Raw genomic sequence first — 20,930 nt, 5'->3', positions numbered from 1 at the left:
CAGCCCATCAGTGGTCCCGCAGAACCAGAGGACAGATGTCAGAGGCCCTCTAGTGGCCCTCGTTCTGTCATTCAAGACCACCTCTGTCACGGGATTGTCGTGGGAACTAGAGAAGAACAGATTGCTTCCTTAAAGCCCCAGTTAGCAAAGAATCCCAGCCTTGAGTGGGATTCAGGCCCGAAGTGACCTTCTTGGCATCCGGCCTGGGCTGAATGAAGCCCTGGGCCAGCGATCCCCACGGTCCGTGTTGCCAGGTGAAGGCAACAATTTTAATTTCAGGCTTAGCTACTTTTATCAGTAGTCTTTAGCTACTCCCCATTGTTCTCGTAGACTGGACAAGAGTTTCCAGTACGATTATTCATAGATAGAAAAGTTACTGATTTTTAGATGCTGATTTTCAACCAGTCCCGTTAATGTACTTGGTCATTATCGGTTCTAATAGCTTTAGAGGTTATTCTCTTGAGTTTCCAGGTTAGGAAAGCAGATCAGTGGCAAGTGATGGTTATTTTGTCTGTCTTTCCTACCGCATTCACCTCATTCCTCCTGTCAGTCTCACTGGTTAATAAAACATTAAGTGAATTTTTGAGAAAGCTTTCTCATGCACTTGAACGCCTAACTCTATTGTGTGTCTGCCTTCACGGCAGGGGAGCCGCCCTCCGTAGTATCAACCATGTGACAGAACAAAACTGTAGCGTGGCCTCCACACCCCGGATCCAATGTCTCCCGTTCGACCCTCCACATGGTGTCCTCCTGTCCTCAGATGCCTGACCCACCTTCGTCCCCTTCTCGGGAGCCCGACTGTCTGCTCTGCCAGTCACCAAGAGTGAGGTGGCCAGGGACCCGCACCTTTTGGTAGCTGGTGCCCAGTATGCCATCAAAGAGCATTTGATTAAGTAAGCAAAAGAAAAAAAAAACAACCCGAGAACAAATTCGTGGGACACCTCTCCAGAAGTAGCATTTGCCCAGACTCCTGGAAATTAAAAAACAAGACAAAACCTGGCTTATCCCAGGATGAAGGACTGAGAGCTGGCTCTCCACGGAAGTGAAGGGTGCTGGTAAGGCCCCGAAGGAACCTCTGAGAGGAGAGGCCCGCAGTCCTAGACCAGAGGTAATCCAGGCTGCACGGACCCTGAGCCGACCCAGGCCCGCCTTCCTCTGGGTTTTTCTGGCCCTCCCGGACACAAGGAGCAAACAGGCCTCATTCCTTTCTCCCCACATCCATCTCTTCTTGCAAAAGGAGAGAACAGAACAGGAAATGCCTTCGCCAGAGTGCTCCCTGGGTGGACGAGAGGAAACAGCGGGTACGTCTTCACCCCTCCACCCCACCCCTGCGGTTTCCAGGCAAGGGCCCGGGGCCCAGGCCCTGCTGCTGCTGGCCTTACGTTGCAGAGGGAGTGTGTCCGGTGCCGAGGGGAGTTGATGTCGCTTGGCGTGGACGACCGGTCGCCTTCGGCGGCAGATGCGTCGGAGATGACAGAGGGCTGCCGCGAGTGGCAGGGGCTCACCCTGACCGCTGGAAAGCAGGGACAGCTGGTGAGTGAGGGATGGAGAGCATGTCCTTGCCTGTGCCGCCCTGCAGTGGCGCCCCTGTGCTCCCGTTACGCAGGTGAGAATGCCGAGGCATGGAGAAGAGACTGTCTAGCCCTTTGCCCTCCGCTCCCCAGACCCACACACGGCCAAACGGCAGCTCCTGGGAAGGTCCCGCATGGCCTCTGGATCCGAGTTGGCCCTCTCCTAACCGCAGTGAAGGAGAAGAGGCCCGAGTTTCCAGGGACCTGGATGACTGTCCTCACCATGCTCTCACCAGCTGGACGTTCCCTAGACCTGGCTCAATCCTAACCGCTGGTCAACACCAGCTTCCCAAGTGAGAAGCCTAGCGGCCACCACCGGGTCCCCTCTTTCCCCTACACCCAGCACCCAGTCATCAGCACCTTCAAACACAACCCCCGATCCGTCCACTTCTTTTTTTTAACTTTTAACATTAATTCATTTTTGAGACAGAGAGAGACAGACCATGAGCAGGGTAGGGACAGAGAGAGAGAGAGGGAGACCCAGAGTCTGAAGCAGGCTGCAGGATCCGAGCTGTCAGCACAGAGCCCGACGCGGGACTCGAGCTCACAAACTGCGAGATCCTGACCTGAGCCGAAGTCGGACGCTCAACCGACTGAGCCACCCAGGCGCCCCAAATCCGTCCACTTCTCTCCAACACCACCCCCAAATCCATCCACTATTCTCCAACCCCACTGTCATTACCCAAGCCGAAGCCATTGCCGTCTCTCACCCGGAAGACCGTGTGGCCTCCCAGCCTCCAATGAACGGGAGTCCTTGCTGACTCCATGCCTCACGCTGCAGCAGAGCCGGGCATCTGGTCACTCTGGGTGGGGTGGGGGGGGAACCCCCAAGGCCCAAAGGGATGTGGGCCCGGCCACCCTACCAGCCTTGGCTCACATCACACTGGCTTTCTGACAGTGCCTGACACAGGCATCTCCCTCCTGCCTCCGTCTTGGCTGGTCCCGCTGCTCCATCAGGAGGAGTTATCACCGTTCAGGTCTCTCCGCCTGTCCTGAGAGAGGCCTCCCCCAACTGTCCGCTCTCCCCGCGCTTTTCCCCCACCAAAGAGCCTATCTTCCGCCGATTTCACTCCCTGTTGAACCAGACGGACTGAGGGCCTCCTGTAGGCAGGCAGCATGGGAGCAGGGAGCGGACTGGGCTGCATCACGACAAAGATCGTCCTTCCTGCCAGGGGCCATACGGTTCGATGTGGGGGGCTGGCGGGGGAGAAGGGTGGACAGCGGGCTTTGCGGTCAGGGACTTGGGTACCCAGCTGGGCGACGGCAGCACCTGCGGGCTCTAAAGGCCAGCGGCCAACCCCCAACTTGCACGTGTTGCCCAGAGGCAGCCACTCAACACAGGGACAGAGAACGGAGCCAGGCGGGCTGCGGACGGGCGGAGGGGTTTGGGGCTTGTACCACGGCCAGTGGGTACGGACGCTGCCTGGAGGCCGCACCCTTCCTCCCACCAGTGCCCAGAGGGAACACGTGTGACGTTTACTTGTGGCCCTCCCATGCACCCCGTGACTGCGAGGCGCCCTGCGGTCTCCCCTGCCAAAGGATCCCATGAGACCCAGGCTGGAGAATCCGTGTTCCCGCTCCCTAGACACAGTCATTGGTCCAGGGGTGGGCACGTGATCCAGGCTGGCCAATCAGAGTCCTTCTTCGGGATTTACCCTACGCCCAGAGAAAGCGCTTAGTTTTTCTTTGTCCTGACCTTTGCACTTAAAGACCTTAAAAGCCTGAAACTCCCGGAGACCGTTTTGCTGCTCCGTGGAAAGAGAGGGCCTAAAGATGAGGCCGAATGGAGGCAGGTGGAGCGGAGAGGCGGGGGGGGGAACCCAGATATCATCCGGTCTTCAGGAGCCAGCTGTGCCTGAAGTCCGTCTCTTAGACTTCTCAGTTACAACAAGCCTGTGGCCTCTGCCCCACACCCCCGCACGCAGCTACAGTGTGAACGGAGAGGCTGCCTGCCCCGCCCTGGGAAGGTCAGTAGCCTCCTAAGAAGCGGCCGCAGCCAGGGCTGGGCCAGGCCGGGGGCAGGACTCACCTTGCCGGTCTGCAGGGTGGGGGGGATGAGAGTGGTAGAGAGTCTGCTGGCTCTGCCGGATGGCCGCGGTCAGCGGGAGGTCCGCCTGCACCACCCACTCCTGGTTGCCGTTGAGCACCGTCTCGCCCGGCATGGCGAGGGAATGCCGCTTGGGGACGTCCTTGGTCAGCGTAGCTAAGGACTGCTTGGCCTGGAGACAGGGCCGGGAGACAGGAGAGAAAAAATGGGATCGAGGGGATCTCCCGGCCTGTCGCTCGGCCAAGACCCACCGCGGTGAGAAAGCCATGGATCCGCCCTCGCTACCTGGGCAGCTCTGACTCTGAATGGCATGGCCCATCAGAGTCTAGCACCTGCACTGCAGGCCTCACTTTGGGGTTGCCCCTTAGTTCCTGCTAACACAAAGGGAGACCAAGGAGACGCGAGAGAGGGAGACCAAGGAGGCAGAAGAGAGGGGGTCCAAGGAGACACTTATCACCCATTCTTTCGAGTTCTCTAAGGAGCAGCTGGGATTTGAATGAGATTGGAGGAAAATGGGTGCTTTGCCTGACCACCCTAACTCCTCCCAAATTCAGCCCACGAGCTCCCCTTTACAAGGTGCTGTGCAGTGCAGGCAGGGGACAGAGCAAACCCTCAACCTGGCTCCCAGGATCACAGGAGGAAGCCCAGGAACAAGTCTGGGGCTGACTTAGGGCAGGAGGGATAGTCCAACATCTCTCAGCCTTGGGTGATCTCCCTGCCACGTAGGTGGGGTTTTACTGAAGTGATCTCACATTACTTGGGGGAGAAAATGGGCACATGTGAGCCATGCATTAATGCACATTCTTTTCACCACAGCCTCTCTTTCTCAACTGGTTCCCCAAGATCATGCCAGGGTCGAGCGGGGACACAGGCAGGGGCCTGTGAGCTCTCCAGTGAACCTGACAACCTGGGACGTTGCTACAGATAACAGAGTCACCGTGAGTGCTGGCTTTGACCCTGATACGAACACGGGTAAAATTTAAAAATCTTATCGGTCCTAGCTCCAGAATGTTCTATACCTTGCCCAAGGTCCCAAACTCTTCCTGGCAGAGCAGGAGCTCTTGGGAAAGAGATTCCAAACAGAGAAATGGATCGTCGTTGGCCTAAAACCTGATATACCCTTATCCCGTTGACCAGCTATGTTTAAAATCACTGCCAGGGCGCCTGGGTGGCTCAGTTGGTTAAGTGTCCGGCTTCGGCTCAGGTCATGATCTTGCAGTTCACAGGTTCGAGCCCCGCATCAGGCTGTGTGCTGACAGCTCAGAGCCTGGAGCCTGCTTCGGATTCTGTGTCTCCCTCCCTCTCTGCCCCTCCTCTGCTTGCACTCCCTGTCTCTCTCAAAAATAAACAAACATTAAAAAAAAAAAAAAAGTTAAAGTCACTGCCTTCTCTGAGCCTCGGCTTCCCCACCTGTAAAATGAAAACCCCAGAGCAAGGACACCCCAAGTCTATGAGATCACCCCCCTTCCACGGCAGAGGGAGGCTGAGTTGAAGGTGTCAGCCCTGTCCCCCAAGCCAGAAAGCTATCATGTGCTCAGCACGACAGCCCTGGGCTTCAGGTAGGGAGGGTAAGATTATTTGTGCTTGACAGAGGAGAAACTGGAAGCTGAGAGAGGTGACTTCTTCAAGAATGCACAGCAAGTACAATGTTCAAGTTGGGTCCCAAGCCTGGGAGCCTGGCCCTGAGCCCTGGGGTTCCTATGGCACCCACGCTCCTCAGCGGCAAGGAAAATAACCACACAAGTAATGCAGACTCTGGGGGCACGAAGCAGAGGATGGGGTGTGCCTGGTCACCATGAAATCCGCAGCACCTCGCTCGGGGCAGGGCACATGCAGCGATCAGTAAAAATCCGCAGCATAGACGGAAGCAGGCCCTGCCGTGTCCAGGCTGATGGCTCAGGGAATCTGCTGTGTTAACTTACTGCACGAACAACAGACTAATCCTTCTGCTGAAGGAAGGGGCAAGCGACGTGCATCTCCGAGCTGCCACAGGCTTGCGGCCACCCAGCACCATGGAGACCCTCATTTCCTGGCCGCCAGGGCCCTTCAGCTGGGAACACATCTCCTTTCCCTCTAGGTCATGTGCATCTGGCCTCCTGGCCCACCATCCCGGGCACCACTCCACGTGCTAAGCTGCCCTGCTCCCTGCTTCCTCTGGGCCCCATCCATCTCGGCTGCCTGGAAGGTGGACCCGGGGTGGAGACGGGAGCCCCAGGTCAATCTGCCATCACGCTAATTAACCCCCAGCTCGGCCTTCTCGCAAACATTCACGGGCACGTAGGCGCGAAGCACGGGAGAACCCAAGGCAAGATGCCCTCTCTGTCCCCTCCTGGCTTTCTTCTCCCAGGGGGGGCTTCGTCTACATCTAGGCCTGGGAGAGGCACCTTCTAACTCAGCAGGCAGCTCGACATCGCTGCTACCTGACAACTGGGAGGTCCCCTGTGGTTGGTCCTGCAGGGTGGGGCGGTGGTACCCCTGAGTTCTGAAGCACAGGGACCTCTTACAAATGGCCCACTTGTGGCAGAGACAAGACCTACAAAAAGCGGCGTGTGAAGTCTAATTTAAGATACAGGCATGTGCGCACACGGGATCCGCTCCCCGGGGCAGTCTACGCAGCATTTCTCTGGCTGACCGCTTCCGCTAAATGCAAGTTAATGCTGGGAGCTTCCCCTGAGCTCTGACTCCCTCTTCTGTCTGAGCCTTTACCCTCTCCTGAGCACTCTGCACCCGAAGTTTCGAGCTACTGGACATTGGCTCAAACACCCTGTTATGACACGAGTCAGAAATGGGTTCAAACTCCACTTCTACTGTTTAACTTGCTGTGACCTTCAGCAAGTTCCTCCACCTCCCTCAGCTTCAGGGTCCTCCCCAGCAAGACGGGGGGCAGAGGGAGATCACTGCCATGTAAGTAGCGGCCCCTGGAGTTGTGGGACGAGGGGGCTTTGGAGTCTGGGCTCTGAAACCCGACTGCCTGGGTTTGAGCCCGGCTGTGCCACTTCCTGGTGGTGGGGGGGGAATCCTGGGCGAGGTCCCTCACCGCTCTGTGCCTTCATGCCCCCCTCTGTCAGATGGGGATAACACAGTTGCTATGCAGAGCCCCCGCCTAAGATAAAAATACTCAATAAAGGTTAGTGACTGTTAAATCCTGAAACATCTTCCACCTCACAAGTAGGAGTTAGGCGTGAACTAAGTCCAATGAAGGCCCAGGACGCCAGCTGCACCACTGCACGTTCCATAAGAAGCAGTGATCGAGGTTGGTGGGATCATTTATGCCCTGAGACGGGCCGATAAGATCCAGGGGGTGGCAGGACCCTGCCCGGGGCCTCCCTCTGGATCGGGGTAGATGAAGGCACCTGACCGGCTGGAGGGTCTGCTGACCGGCAGCCAGGAGGGATTCCATGTTGGACAGTAAGCCCGGGCCCCCGAGGGATGCCGGGAGCACGGCTCAGCGGAACCCTTCGTTAGCTTTCTGAGGGATTCCTGCTTGTCCAGGGAACATCTCTGCTGGCCAAAGGCTGCTGGGGGGGATCCTCCAAGAAAACACCAGCAGGTTGTGAGGTCTGGCCCGCTGCTCCCAGACGGCAATGGCCCAGGGCCGGGGGGTGGTGCCTGCGGCAGGCGGGTTTCTTGGGAGTGAGGGCAGAAGCAGCACCAACCCGGAGCACCAGAAAAGGAGCACCCGGAGCACCGCCAGAAAAGGAATGGAGACTCGGGCCATTCCCGTCATCCCCCTGCCGCCTGACCCCGCCTCTCCCCCACCCCTACTGCACCGCGCCCGACTCTCGCCTGGGTCTGTGGCGGCTGCCATTTTCACAGATGAGGAAACTGAGGCCCAGGCAGGTTAAGAGTGACTCCTGAGGTCACACAGTGACTGGCCAGTGGAACGGAATCTGAAGACAGGATGGGTCTAGGTGCCCAACACCAGTCAGTAAGTGACCCTCACTGAGCACCGGTGCGCACCTGCCCTGGCTCACCGTCACCTCACCTCACAATCCCACCCCCCCCCCAGCGGAAGGCCTCGTAGCCCTGACTTCACACGTGTGCAAACTGAGATTCAGAGAGGTTAAGTGCCTTGTCAGAGGTCACACAGCCCGAACATGGTGGGACCCAACGGGGGACTCCATTAGAATGGAACGGCTAAGAGAGATGCTAAGATTAGACCATCCCACGCTCGACGCTTGAGAAACGTCCAACTTTACTGAAGGCGGGCTCTCCACGGGGGCGAGACCCACCCCCACCTCCCCCAGGGAACCCTGGGAAATGCCCGGAGACTTCTGGTGGTCACAGTTGGGAGGTGCCCAAGGCATCTAGCAGGTGGAAGCCAGGGAAGCTGGTGGCCATCCTCCAGGGCACAGGAAGGCCTCACAACAAAGACGGACCGGCCCCAAATGTCAACAGTGCTGAGGGTGAGAAGCCCCGCTGACCGACTGTGTAGTGAACATAAAAAAGCCTCCTGTTCTGGAGACACAGTGCTGATAGGAAGCTAGGTCAACACGAACCAAGGTCCTGGGGGGCAGGACTAGCCTGCCCTTGGGGGAAGCGTGTGCTCTCGGGGGCTGGCAGGCCCGTCTCCCTCCCCCTCCGTGTGACGGAGGCCAGCGAGGAGGGCCCGAGGGACAGGCGAGGGTTGGTGGGGGAGGGGCCCCTTCAGGCCAGCAGCCGGATGTCCCTACAGAGGCCCCGCACGGAGCCGAAGCCTCCACGTCATGAAGCTCGGGGCCTCCCCGACTCCCAGCTCTGCCTCTCAACCTGCTGGGCAGCTCTGGGTGAGCCTCTCGCCCTCCGAGCCCGCTTCCACGTCCCTAAAGCGGGCACCACAAGAACGTGAGGGGTGACGGCCGATGGATACGGGTTTCCCTTTTGGGGTCGGGGGGGGGGTGCAAGCTGTTCTAGAACCGAATTGTTTGGTGACGGTCGCACAGCTCTGTGAACGTTCTAAAATCCACCGAACTGTACATCTTGCAAGGATGAGTTTCATGGGATGTGACATCTCAGTAAAACAACATATTAAATAATACATGCATTCTCCCCACGGGGTGGTGCCACAAAGCCAATGCGGCCACAGGGGTGAAGCCACGCCACGTGCGGGAATGTCTGGCTGGGCCGGAAGTCGTCATCGGGAAGACGTCCACCCGAAGGGCAGGCGGCCGAGGGGGAGCGTGGGTGCTGCCGCCAGCAAACAGCCAGGGGCTTTGCTTCTTGGGAAGCCAAAGCCTTTGGCTCTTTCTTACTCAGGTGAAGCAGCTACGCAAGGTGTGTGGAGACCGGGGAGCGGGCGGTGGCTAAGCTAGGACAGGGCCCACTCGTTCTCACCGGGCACCAGGCCGCTTCCCACGGGTCTCGTGTCACGGCATGATGGGCGGGTGGGAATTGACCAGCTCAGCTCCCTTCTCCTCGGGGGCACCTCAGGGTCACTTGAGAAATTACTCATCACCAGTGGCCACAGCCAGGACCCCCAGGTGAGTGGTAACCGTGTGACCCAAGATGGGCCATTTTCAGACTTACAAAAACACGGAGGTGAAATTCAAAGGACAAAGGGTTCGGGTTCCTGCTCCCCGGGGGGGGGGCCGCTGAGCAGACCCACTCCGTCTAGAACCCTGGCTTCCCCACCTCTGCGGCTGCCTTGGCTTCGGCCAGCCATTTCTTCCTTTTTTAAAAAATGTTTAGTTTGAGGAGGGGGGAGGGGCCAAGAGAGGAGGAGGGAGCGAATCCCGAGCAGGCCCCGCGCTGTGCGCGCAGAGTCCGGCGTGGGGTTCAGTCCCACGGACCGTGAGGTCGTGCCCTGAGCCGAAATCAAGAGTCTGGCGCGTAACGGACCGAGCCACCCGGGCGTCCCATTCTGCGAGCCGTCTCTAAGCCTGGCCCTCCAGTGCACCCCCTGTGCCAAACCAGCCAGGCTGCACCCGTAAGGACGCAAGGCACGCGCACAGGGGTGGCGCCCTCCCTCCGGTCCCGGCCTGGGCAGCAGTGCAGTGGGGCGCACGCTGGCCAACATGAGCTTCTCTGGATGGTGCTCCGCGGAGGAGACCTCCAGTCTGCTGGGCACCCCGACAGAGCTGGGGCTCTCATGCTTCCCCGCAGGGCCCCCCGCTTTGCGGCCGAGCCCTAGGCAGACACGGGCCCCGCTGATGGTATAAGGAGCTGGAAACACTCCCCGTGACGACGCACACTTAGCAGGGGGGTGCGATGCCTGCCAGAGGAGGCGGCCAGAACCTGAGTTTTGCTGGCCAGAACGGAAGCAGGTTGACCAGTCTGGGCATGGGGAGAGCGGAAACAGAGGTGGTTGGGTTCCCACTCCTGAAAAGTCCCAGAAACACCCAGAATGCTTGAGGCCAGTGCTCTGAGGCAAGAAAGACACAGCTGTCCACCCACGGGCACTGGGAAGACCTGGGAGGATAGGAACCTTGCTTCCCCCAGCACCCACTTCTTAGGTCTGCAGGGGGAAAGGCTTAGCACCGGGGACCTCAGGGCCGGGAAAAGCCCTCCCCAGAGGGGACCTGGCGGCTGCACCTTGTTCTGGCCTGGGCAGTTCTCACCACTAGGGGTCAGCATTGGACAGGAGACCCAGGAGGGGCCCAAGGGGGTCCTGACCTGCCACGGGTGCGGCCCACGATCCTGAAGGAAGTGATCGTAGAGAACCTTTGTGTCACCGTATCATCACTGTGTATGGGCACGTGCTAAGTGCTTCCCCTGCATTATTTAACTGAAACCTTCATAAAGGCCCCGTGGGGTATATGCCATTATCCCTACTTAGACTCGAAACAGGCCCCAAGAGGTGAAGGATCCTGCCCGAGGTCACACAGCTGGATTCAAACCCAGAACCCATGGCCATCAGCACATGGTTGGTCAGTGTCGGAGCTCTGAGGGAGAACCCTGAGTTCTAAGAGCTGCGTGGGCCTCCCCACCCCTCATGAGCACCTTGCATAGTCTCCTTCCAGCCACGATCACATTGAGACCCTGGTGGTTTCAAAGGCCCCTTACTTAAGTCATGGGATCCCTGGGCTTCCCCCAGCCACCTCCTGGGAGGGCAGGGTGAAGTAAAGACCATCTCCCCCATTCTGATACAAGATAAAGGGCGCGGAAGCCCAAAGAAGTTCAGTGAGTGGCCCCAGGTCACGCAGGGGCAGGCAGAACAGGACCGCAGGGCTCTGGACCCCTCCCGCCAGGCCCGGACATACCACCTGGGTGCTCTGTCCCCACATGCAGGCTGGTCACCTCCACGGAAAACACAGAGTTTGGAAGTACTTTGAAGGTTTGTTTTGGAATAGAAAAAGAACAACATTTTTTTCCTTGACAACCCAAGTAACACATTTTTCACTAGAGATGTAAACAGGAGGGGAAACAAAGGAACTAAAAATCTCTTACAATCCTACTACCCAGAAAATAACCACTCTTAATTTTTTGGTGCATTTCCTCCCAAAGCAAATGTTTTCCTAAACAAATACGTGTATTTTAGAATATTCTTTATGTTTTTATTTTTGAGAGAGAGAGAGAGAGAGAGAGAGAAACAGAGTGTGAGTGGGGGAAAGGCAGAGAGAGGGAGACACAGAATCCCAAGCAGGCTCCAGGCTCTGAGCTGTCCGCACAGAGCCTGACGCGGGGCTCGAACTCACGGACCGTGAGATCGTGACCTGAGCTGAATTCGGACGCTTAACCGACTGAGCCACCCAGACGCCCCTAAATATGTGTATTTTAAATCAAGACGGGCTTGGTTTCTTTGCGGACAGTGGCCTGGGAGTGTGGTGGATTTCATCCCTGCAGGTGGAGGAGAGTCTGTGGCCTGGGCTCAGCGGTCAACCTGAGCAGACAGCAGACCCCGCACCCAGCCGCACCCTCTCCTCCACCCACCCTGTCCGCGCGCCCTGTCCCCGGCAGCACGTCGTGGGTGCCCCGGCTGCGTGAGCGGGGGGTGGGGTGGGGTCTCACCATGGCCAGCTCGGCCTCCAGCTCCTTCATCCGGTTGTCCTTGAGGTCCAGCTGGGAGCGCAGCGCCGTGGCGTGGTCCGTGGCCTCCTTGGCTTGGCGCCGAAGCTCCCACTTCTCACGCTCCAGCAGGTCCTTCTCCTTAGCCAGGGCTTTGACGGCGTCCTCGCTCTCCTGTGGGGACGGAGCACCAGGGGAGTTACAGCGGGGCTGCGGGACCGCCTCTCGGCCCACAGACACCCAGAGGGGGGCCCTGACCCCTGGACCAGAGGAAGGGGAGGGGAGGCGCTCTGGCTGAGCCACAGATTAGCGGGGGGGGGGGGGGGACTGGACACAGACAATCCGTTAGTAGATGCTCAGTGAACAGCGTTTCCACAAGAAGTGAGCAAATGAGCGTGACGGGTTAAGTCGTCTGACCTCGTCAAGTCTCCGTTGCTCCGTCTTTAAGAGAGGGGCAGGGGGTCGACACTGCTTGTTTCAAGTTACAAAGATCAAATGACTTTACACGTGGGAAATACATGGCGTCTGACGGAAGTCTGGGTCAGTAACGGGTGTGGGGCTTTGTTCTGTTGTTTGGTAATGTGTGTGTCCCAGGCACGGAGGGGCCCAGGAGACACCTGCAGCCCGGCTGCTCTGGCGGCCACGGGGTCCCGCAGCACCTCACGAGGTCACAGCCGATGACGGAGCAGGCCGAACCCCTCAGCTCGCTGCTGGGTCTGGATGCAGCACCGTCCTCCGCCAGTGCCCCCGCCAGGAGCCGTTCTTCCCGGGGTGCAGAGGGAAGGGCCGCGCAGGGGCAGAGCCAGCAGGCGGGGAACACAATCAGGGGGCCTGACCTCCCAGGGCCACGAGCTGGTGTCAGAAGGCCAGGTGCCCCTCCCGAGAAGAAGGGTCCCAGCACGGAGCCCCGCCCACCCACCCAGCAAGGTCTTCTGATTCACCAGACCAGGAGCCACGTTCAAGGTCCCTGTATGGCCTGGGGCACATCCTGCCTTGTTTAACAGCCCTGTCGCAGAAGGCCCGACTTCCAGACGGCCAGAGCCAAGGAGGCCGAGGGCTGTCCCCTTCTCTGGGGCTGACATGGAGCTGGAGCTATGGCTTGTGGACACACAGAGTCCGGGTCAAATCCCAGCTCTGCAAGGACCAGCCGGGATGACTATCGGGCCTGGGCGCCCTGGTCTCTACCGTGGGGATAATACCCCAGGTACTTTAGGGTGTTGTTCTGGGGACTGAATGAGACAATCCACGCGGGGAGCTCAGCACGGTGCGAGCGCACGGCAGACCCTGCTCGACCGTCCTCTCTGAGCGGCCCTCCCTGACCACTCACCCGAGAGCAGCCCTGGGCTCCCTCCAACCTGCTGCCTGATACTGGTCATTCAACCCAGCCATATTCACGGATGCTGTCGGCAGGCATGAGCCAGACAAAAAAAATCCCCGCATCCGCGGGGCTCACAGAGAAAAGCCGTAGCGCGTGCGCCGCGAGAGCAGGGATGTGCCACGTCGGTTTCCTGGCGTGTACCCGGGTCCCAGCATGGCAGCCCGGCCAGCAGCAGCGGGTGACAGATGCTGCCGAAGAAATGACGACGTGCGTCCCGGCTGCTGGGACAGCTACAAAGGCCATCACCACGTGTCAGCCCTCGGGCGGGGTGTGAGCAGCCCCCCCACTTCCTAGTGCAGTCTGGAGGAGGGGGTGCGGGGGACGATCCCTCCCAGGACGGGTCGCCGGCACCTGCTTTAGGGTCGGAGTGCCCGGGTAGGAGTCTCAGCTCGGCCCCCTGCAGGCTGCAGAACACTGGCCGAGTTCTTCAACTTCCCCAAACCTCGGTCACCCCAGTTGTGAGGCAGTGGTGATACCACCTCCTAGGGTGACGGCAAGACACAGACAGCGTGTCGTGCAGTCGCAGGGGAAGCTGTACTCTGACGTTCTGGAAGCAAGAGTCTCCGTGCAAGGAGGCATTCTACTGCTGGTTAGCCCTTTCTCTGTGGGGCTGGGTTCAGGTGGGGTCGGTGCAAACAGGTGACAGGCATGGCCCCCGGCACCCACCCGGATGGGGAGCTCCTCCCCTGCGGGCCGAGCTATGTCCTGGGCATCTGCCCCCAGCACCCAGCCACAAGCCTCGATCATAGAAGCCTGTGGAAAACGAATAACTGGTTAAGGACTGTCCCTTCGAACTGGCTGGTGTAACGAGAGGCTGCTTACAAAACATTCTTGAATCAGGAAGGTCCACTAGGACCCCGGGATCATTTTTGTCTCCGCGTCTCTTTGCAGTCACTGACCGCCCTGGTCGCGAGCAGACTGAGGGTTCCGGGCTGGGGGGGGAAAGGCCTCCAGGTGCTTTCCGTCTTGGTGAGGACTCGGACACCCACCCCCATGATCACATTCCCTGGCAGCAGGAGGGCGGGGCTCAGTCGCAAGTGACACGGAATGTTCTGGACACACGTCAAGCATGGTGCCTCCGTGTTTTAGGCAATTATATTTAAACCTGACAACCCCCCGTGAAGTGGGGAATTAGGACCATCCCTATTTCACAGATGAGCGAGCTGAGGCCAGAGAAGTAAAACAACTCCCCCCCCCCCCCCCCAACCTCCCCGAGAGGGTGGTGGAGGTCTCGATCCTTGCTGGTAACTGAGGCAGGAAAGCAACTGAAAGGAAACCCGCCAGGGAGGTTGGAACCACACGGGGGTCAGGGTGGTCGGGCCTCAGATGGCAAGGCGGGAGCGGGGTCCCTCTGCTGGCATGTGAGGCTCACTGGACAGAAGGAGGAGGGGTGCAGTGAGAATGGTGATTCAAGGGGACAAAGGCCTGTCTGGGGAGGTGAAGAGGGCGGGATGAAGGCGGCCCGTTGTGACAACAGCCTCACTACCCAAGACGGCCCTGTGTCTGGCCCGTGGCCCCCAGCCTGCCCGCCCGACTTGCCGCGAGAACTTCCTCGGCTGGATTTATGGAGAGTCCCAAATCGCCCTCCAAACCGCACCGTGTGACGGGGCACGAGCATCAGGCACAACTTTCTGGGAGGCTGCGTTTCCGCGAACTTTCTGGGCAGACTCCAAACCCCTCATTTCTCAGCAGCCTGTGCCTGTGCTGACCCCAGTAGCTCAGAGAACTGGGGTCCTGCCCGCTGCTCCAGGTGAGGCCTGCAGGGGTCCTCAGGAGGAGCTGGGTGGGCCGTGGCAGGCTAAGTGGCAGGACCAAGGAGGGCGGGGCATCTCAAGGTTCCGTTAATCCTGTTCACGGGGACACTTACTTTGTGCATAAAATGCAACTTTTTTTTTTTAACCAGTTGCAGGTCTTGGAAGAGACAATAAAATCAGGACTTGTGGTTTTAGCTTCTCCAGACCAGCTCTAAACAGGTGGCTTTGGGTCAGTCCCTGCACCCTTCATAGCCTCAGTCCTCCCGTCTGTAAAATGGGGCTGCACCCAACAACGATTAATGACCCACCACAATGTTGCTCTTCCACTGACAGGCTAGAAGTACAACTTGCTCCACACGACGAGGGTTAAGACACTAAGTTTTCTTTTAATTAGTGTTTTCCAAATTCCCTTTTCTGAATGAATCTGAAGGCTCTTGCCATTCCGTAAGAGTGACGCTCGGTGCTGAGCTGTGGCCATCTGTGGCTGCCCGTGGCTGGCTTTGGATTATTCAGCAGCTTCAACCCTACCCCCCCATTGCTGGCTGGACTTAGGGGGGTGCCCCCCAGGTACCTGCGACTTAAAAAAAGTCACGGCACGGACCTGGCGGAAGGTGGGTCTCTGTGGAGATTTTATTTTCAAGGAAAAGCACGTCTCTAAAATGTGATGACCCACTGAAAGACGGGAGAGATGTTGGCTATTAAGCCCCAGGATGGTCACACTGCCGCTGAAATGCTCAGCACAGCACCCACGGCTCATGAGGGCAGCTGGGACCTCTTCTCTGTGGTCTGCCTTGGGTTGCTCTGTAAACAGTTAATAGCGGAAATAACTCGGGTCTGTCCAAACTCCTACGCACCCCGCAGAGCCCCACTCCTAGGTCACCTCCTCCGAGAAGCCTTACGAGCCTCTCTCCCTGCAGGCAGAATTTCTTGCTGTCGCCCCGGCTCTCTCTTCACACTTTTGTTGTGGTATCATTTGTAAGGCGCCTAGCGAGTATTTACTGAGCACTTACCAGAAGCCAGATGCCATGCTGGGTGCCCGGCATGGCGTCTCCATCACAGCCGCAGGAGGTCTGAGGCTGCGAAGGTTAGGTGAGATGCCCAAGGGCACGCCCACAGGGGGCTGGGATCTGAATTCGGGCCACCCAGAATCCACAGTCCTCACTGACACTGGCTGGGCTGTCCTGTCCGGCCTTGTCTGCCCGGGAGGCACGGAGGCCCCCCAACTAGGGGCTGTGCCCATTTCTTCTCTGTGCCCGGGCCCGGGCCAGACATATTGCAGGCCTCCTCAGGCGACCACAGGTGACACGGGCAGTGAGTGTGTGTGCTCAGAGATTAGAGAAGGCAGACCCCTTGCTAGGCAGAGAAGGCAGCCTGCAGGCAGTGGTAGGTGAGGGTGCTGGTGTCTACAGGGGGAGGGGAGGAAGCTGGTGTCTGGGAGGGGGGAGGGGAGGAGGGGGAGGGGAGGAAGGGGGTGGGGAGAAAGGGGAGGGGCAAAAGGGGGAGGAAGCTGGTGTCTGGGAGGGGGAGGGGAGGAGGGGGAGGGGAGGAAGCTGGTGTCTGGGAGGGGGAGGGGAGGAAGCTGGTGTCTGGGAGGGGGGAGGGGAGGAGGGGGAGGGGAGGAAGCCGGTGTCTGGGAGGGGGGAGGGGAGGAAGCTGGTGTCTGGAAGGGGGGAGGGGAGGAGGGGGAGGGGGGGAGGGGAGGAGGGGGAGGGGAGGAAGGGGAGGGGCAAAAGGGGGAAGAAGCTGGTGTCTGGGAGGGGGAGGGGAGGAGGGGGAGGGGAGGAAGCCGGTGTCTGGGAGGGGGGAGGGGAGGAAGCTGGTGTCTGGAAGGGGGGAGGGGAGGAGGGGGAGGGGGGGAGGGGAGGAGGGGGAGGGGAGGAAGGGGAGGGGCAAAAGGGGGAAGAAGCTGGTGTCTGGGAGGGGGAGGGGAGGAGGGGGAGGGGAGGAAGCTGGTGTCTGGGAGGGGGGAGGGGAGGAAGCTGGTGTCTGGGAGGGGGGAGGGGAGGAGGGGGAGGGGAGGAAGCTGGTGTCTGGGAGGGAGAAGGGGCGGGGAGGAAGGGGAGGGGCAAAAGGGGGAAGAAGCTGGTGTCTGGGAGGGGGAGGGGAGGAGGGGGAGGGGAGGAAGCCGGTGTCTGGGAGGGGGGAGGGGAGGAAGCTGGTGTCTGGAAGGGGGGAGGGGAGGAGGGGGAGGGGGGGAGGGGAGGAGGGGGAGGGGAGGAAGGGGAGGGGCAAAAGGGGGAAGAAGCTGGTGTCTGGGAGGGGGAGGGGAGGAGGGGGAGGGGAGGAAGCTGGTGTCTGGGAGGGGGGAGGGGAGGAAGCTGGTGTCTGGGAGGGGGGAGGGGAGGAGGGGGAGGGGAGGAAGCTGGTGTCTGGGAGGGAGAAGGGGCGGGGAGGAAGGGGAGGGGCAAAAGGGGGAAGAAGCTGGTGTCTGGGAAGGGGCGCCGAGGAAGGGGGAGGGGGGCAGGGGGGAGGGGCGGGCCCCACCTTGCGGTGCTGCTCGTAGTTGCGGATGAAGTCGCGCAGCTGCTCCTCGCGGCTCTCCAGCGTGGCGTACAGCTGCTGCATCTGGCTCACCAGGTCGGTCTTCTCGCCCTTTAGGCGCTTCCGGTCGGCTTTCATGGCTGCGGGCAGAAGAGCTTGTGAGTGCCAGAGTCTAGCCGGCCGTCGGCCCGATGGGGAGAAGGGGCACTGCCTCTATCCCCTTTCTAAGAGATGAGAGAACGGGGTTCAGGAAGGCGACGTTTCTCTCCCACGCGCCCCTGTCCCTTAGTGGCATTCCCGGGATTCGAACCTGGGCCGCCTGTCTCTAGAACCTGTTCTCACCTCTCGGTTTTACTGATCCAGCCGGGGCAGCAAGTCCTGGACTGAGCATCTCTCCCAGCCCTGAACCGAAGGGGTCTCCGGGGTGAGGGGGCTGGAGGCCCGGTGAGCGCCCGTGGCCGGGGAAGCGGATGGCGCCCCGACTCCGGGCTGAGGGAGCCCCCCACGGTCCATTCTGAGCCCCCAGGAAGCCTCAGCCCAGCACCATAGTCCGTCATCTGCCCGGTTTCCTCCACAGGAGAAGCACTTGATTAAAAACACGCAGCAAGAAATGACACGGAAAGTGTGCGTAACAGCCAGAAGTACAGATAGGTCAGACTCTGTCAAAACATAAAACTTCTGTGCTTCAAAGGCCACCACAAAGAGAGTAAAAAGGCAACGCAGGAAATGGGAGAAAGTACTTGCAGACCGCGTGTCTGATAAGGGCCTTACGTGCAGAATATGTAAAGAGCTCTTACAACTCAATAATAAGAAGACAACCCAAGTAAAAACTAGGCAAAGGATCTGAACAGACATTTCTCCAAGAAATGGCCAATAAGGACAGGAAAGGGTCTTGACCTCATTAGTCCACAGGGAACTGCGGATCACAGCCACAAGGACACACCCCTTCACACTCACTAGCATGGCCACAAATAAACAAGACGGACTCAAGGGTTGACATGGATGTGGGGATACTAGGACACCTTGCACACCGCCGACGGGGACGGATGGAAACGGTGCAGCCACGGTGGAAGGCAGCCTGACGGTTCTGCAAGTGATTCCACATAGAGTTGCCCTGCGGTCTGGCAAACCACGCCTAGGCACACGCCCAGGAGAGAGGAAAACACGCGTCCACACAAACGCTCGTACGCAAACGTTTACGGCAGCATGGGTCGCAGAAGCCACAAGGTGAAAACCAACTCAAATGGCCAGCAACTGATGAAGGAGTTAAAAACCGAAACACGCGGTGCGGTGACGCATACAATGGAACGCTATCTGACAGTGGAAAGAGGTACCGTTTCATGCCACAACGCGGATCAACTCTGAACAGTCTGCTAAGTGAAAGAAGCCGGTTGCTGATGTATGATTCCAAATACCGTATGAACAGTCCACGGTAGGGAAATCTACGGAGACAGGATGCAGACAGGTGGCTGCAGAGGGCTGGGGGGAGGGGTGGATGGCGGGGGGCGGGGGTGTGTGGATATAGGGGTGATATTTGGAGGGCCTGGGGTTTCTTTCTGAGATGATGAAAATGTTCGAATGTTGATTGTGGTGATGGATAAGCAGTCTGTGAATATACTAAAAACCACTGAATTGTACATGGTAAACGGTGAATTGTAGGATATGTGAATTATATCTTTTTTTTTTTTTTTTTTTTTTTTTTTTTTTTTTTTTAAATGTATTTAATTTTTTTTTCAACGTTTATTTATTTTTGGGACAGAGAGAGACAGAGCATGAACGGGGGAGGGGCAGAGAGAGAGGGAGACAGAATCGGAAACAGGCTCCAGGCTCCGAGCCATCAGCCCAGAGCCCGACGCGGGGCTCGAACTCACGGACCGCGAGATCGTGACCTGGCTGAAGTCCGACGCTTAACCGACTGCGCCACCCAGGCGCCCCTGAATTATATCTTAATAAAGCTCTCTCTCTCTCGTACACACACACACACACACACACACACACACACACACACAGGGCCATGAGCTCTAAGCAACCTCCTGGCAGGCAGCGTGACTCTTTGCTCCCTGCAGACCCCCTCTCACACCGCTGGCTCTTTGGCAAATGGAGAGAGTAGCTGTGGTCAGGGGGGGCTGTGGCTGCGGAGTGGGCTCCACTGCCTTGTCCCAGCGCCCCCAGAAGTCTGTTCTGTCCTGTCCCTGGAGAGAACACCAAGCAGAGTTGCGCAGATGGTATGGAGGAGGGTAAAGCAACTCCGTGGCTCCGGAGGGCTCTCAGGCTCCTTGGCCTCAGAAGGCACAGAGTAGTTAAGTCATTTGCCCAAAGTCACACAGCCATGTCTGACCTGAAAGCCGACACAGGTGACCCCACGTTATGCTGTCCCTACAGCGGAGCCTCCAAGACCTGGAGGGTCCCGGCCCCATGGCTAGCTGAGGGCACTGATATGGGGCAGACCATGGCTGTGACACCCCATCTCGTCCTGGACATCCAGCTCTGCAAACTCGGCTTGCCAATATGGGAGTCTGGGCCGCCAGGTGTGATGTAAGGACCGAGGATGCCGGGCTCCTGGCCCAGTGCTCGACATAAGCTGATATCCTTCTGGCCCTGAGGGGACTTCCTTCATCCTCCTGTGCTTTGCTCCCCCAACCCCCAACCTGGGTAGAGCAGGGACCGTGGGGAGACCCATGCGGTGCGGGCCCTGGGTCTTGGGCGGCCCTTTAAATTCCAGCTTTCAACTCCCCTCAGTCCTGCAGCTGGACCCACCTTCTTCGTGGCAGCTTGGTGGGGCAGCGTAGATCATCAGGGCCGGAGCTCCAGGCCTGCAGGGCTGGGGCTGGGACCTTAGAGGACAGGGACAGTGGAGAGCATGGTGAGAGAGCTCATCTCCTCTCTCTCCAGTCAGGCTGGGGGTGGCCAGGGTAGGAGTAGGAGGGAGGGGGGCAGGGCTGTGCTAGTTTTCTGTTAGGGTGCAGGGTATAGGTTAACGGTGAGCTTCACTTGAAGAAAACCCAACATCTAAAGACATAAGTGGGTCAGAAGGAATCTTACAGAAGAGCCCAGGCTCAGCGGCCACTGAGAACTGGGAAATTTCCATCTGCATTCTCATCAGACCCTAGATCCTGGCTGTACTCCCTCCTGTGCCAGAGGTGGGTGGGAGGGAAGTGCTGTCACCCCATTTTACAGGGGAGGAAACTGAGGCCACACAGCCGGCAAATGGCAGAGCTGACTCAGGTGGGTTTCAGACTGTCGAGGGGAGTGGCTCCCAGGGGCTGCGGGGGAGGGGCCAGCTGACCCGGACAAAGTCACCACTGTGGGACCCTCCACCCCAGGGTTTGAGAAGGTCTCACGGACTCCCCTGGGGAGCATGCCTCTGCCCTTGGTTGGAAATTAATCCCCCTTGGGCTCCGATTTGCCTCTTTTGTTAGCCTTGTCTGGATGGAAACCAAATTCCAGACTTTGCTCTTGGCAACTGGAGGCTCTGGGAGGGATGCCACCCCCTTCCTCCATAGCATCGCTGGGCCTTCCTTCACTTTTGCCAAAACACCTTGGGGAGGGGCGACGTGGCAGCCTGCCGCTGGCCTCCACGGTGCTCCCTCCACTCTACCCCTGTGCCACCGTGTACAGGAGCAGCCGTGTGGGCCCCCGTTCTGTCCCCCAGCAAAGGGGTGTGTGCACCTGTGTCTCTGTGTGTTAGTGGCAGGGAGCTACGCCTCCCCCATCTGACCGGGGGCTGGCCCTCCACCTTCAGATTAGTAGCTCCTCCTCAAGGGGAAACCGCGAGC

General features: G+C 58.9%; 1 protein-coding gene and 1 long non-coding RNA gene across 11 annotated transcripts in view; one reads left to right on the top strand and one right to left on the bottom strand.

Moving 5' to 3' along the window:
* Nucleotides 1–4,897, top strand: part of LOC111561932 — a 28,560-nt gene extending 23,663 nt beyond the window's left edge. For 2 of the 4 annotated variants that reach the window (XR_006583693.1, XR_006583692.1), the window contains one exon: nucleotides 4,435–4,831. This is a non-coding gene — a long non-coding RNA (uncharacterized LOC111561932). The other 2 variants (XR_006583691.1, XR_006583694.1) reach the window with 2 other exon arrangements.
* Nucleotides 1–20,930, bottom strand: part of KAZN (kazrin, periplakin interacting protein) — a 1,126,623-nt gene that overhangs the window by 54,856 nt on the left and 1,050,837 nt on the right. For 6 of the 7 annotated variants that reach the window (XM_023260038.2, XM_023260039.2, XM_023260042.2 and 3 more), the window contains 4 exons: nucleotides 17,158–17,294; nucleotides 11,545–11,715; nucleotides 3,601–3,790; nucleotides 1,383–1,513 (listed from right to left, as the gene is read on the bottom strand). In XM_023260038.2, the coding sequence (XP_023115806.1) occupies nucleotides 1,383–1,513; nucleotides 3,601–3,790; nucleotides 11,545–11,715; nucleotides 17,158–17,294 (629 nt within the window). The remainder of the gene's footprint in view (nucleotides 1–1,382; nucleotides 1,514–3,600; nucleotides 3,791–11,544; nucleotides 11,716–17,157; nucleotides 17,295–20,930) is intronic. The other variant, XM_045034763.1, reaches the window with a different exon arrangement.

The sequence above is a fragment of the Felis catus genome, chromosome C1 (genome assembly GCF_018350175.1).
Source record: "Felis catus isolate Fca126 chromosome C1, F.catus_Fca126_mat1.0, whole genome shotgun sequence".
In the NCBI taxonomy this organism is placed as follows: Eukaryota; Metazoa; Chordata; class Mammalia; order Carnivora; family Felidae; genus Felis; species Felis catus.
The sequence above is the reverse complement of the archived record's forward strand: the minus strand, read 5'-3'. Positions and strand labels throughout refer to the sequence as shown.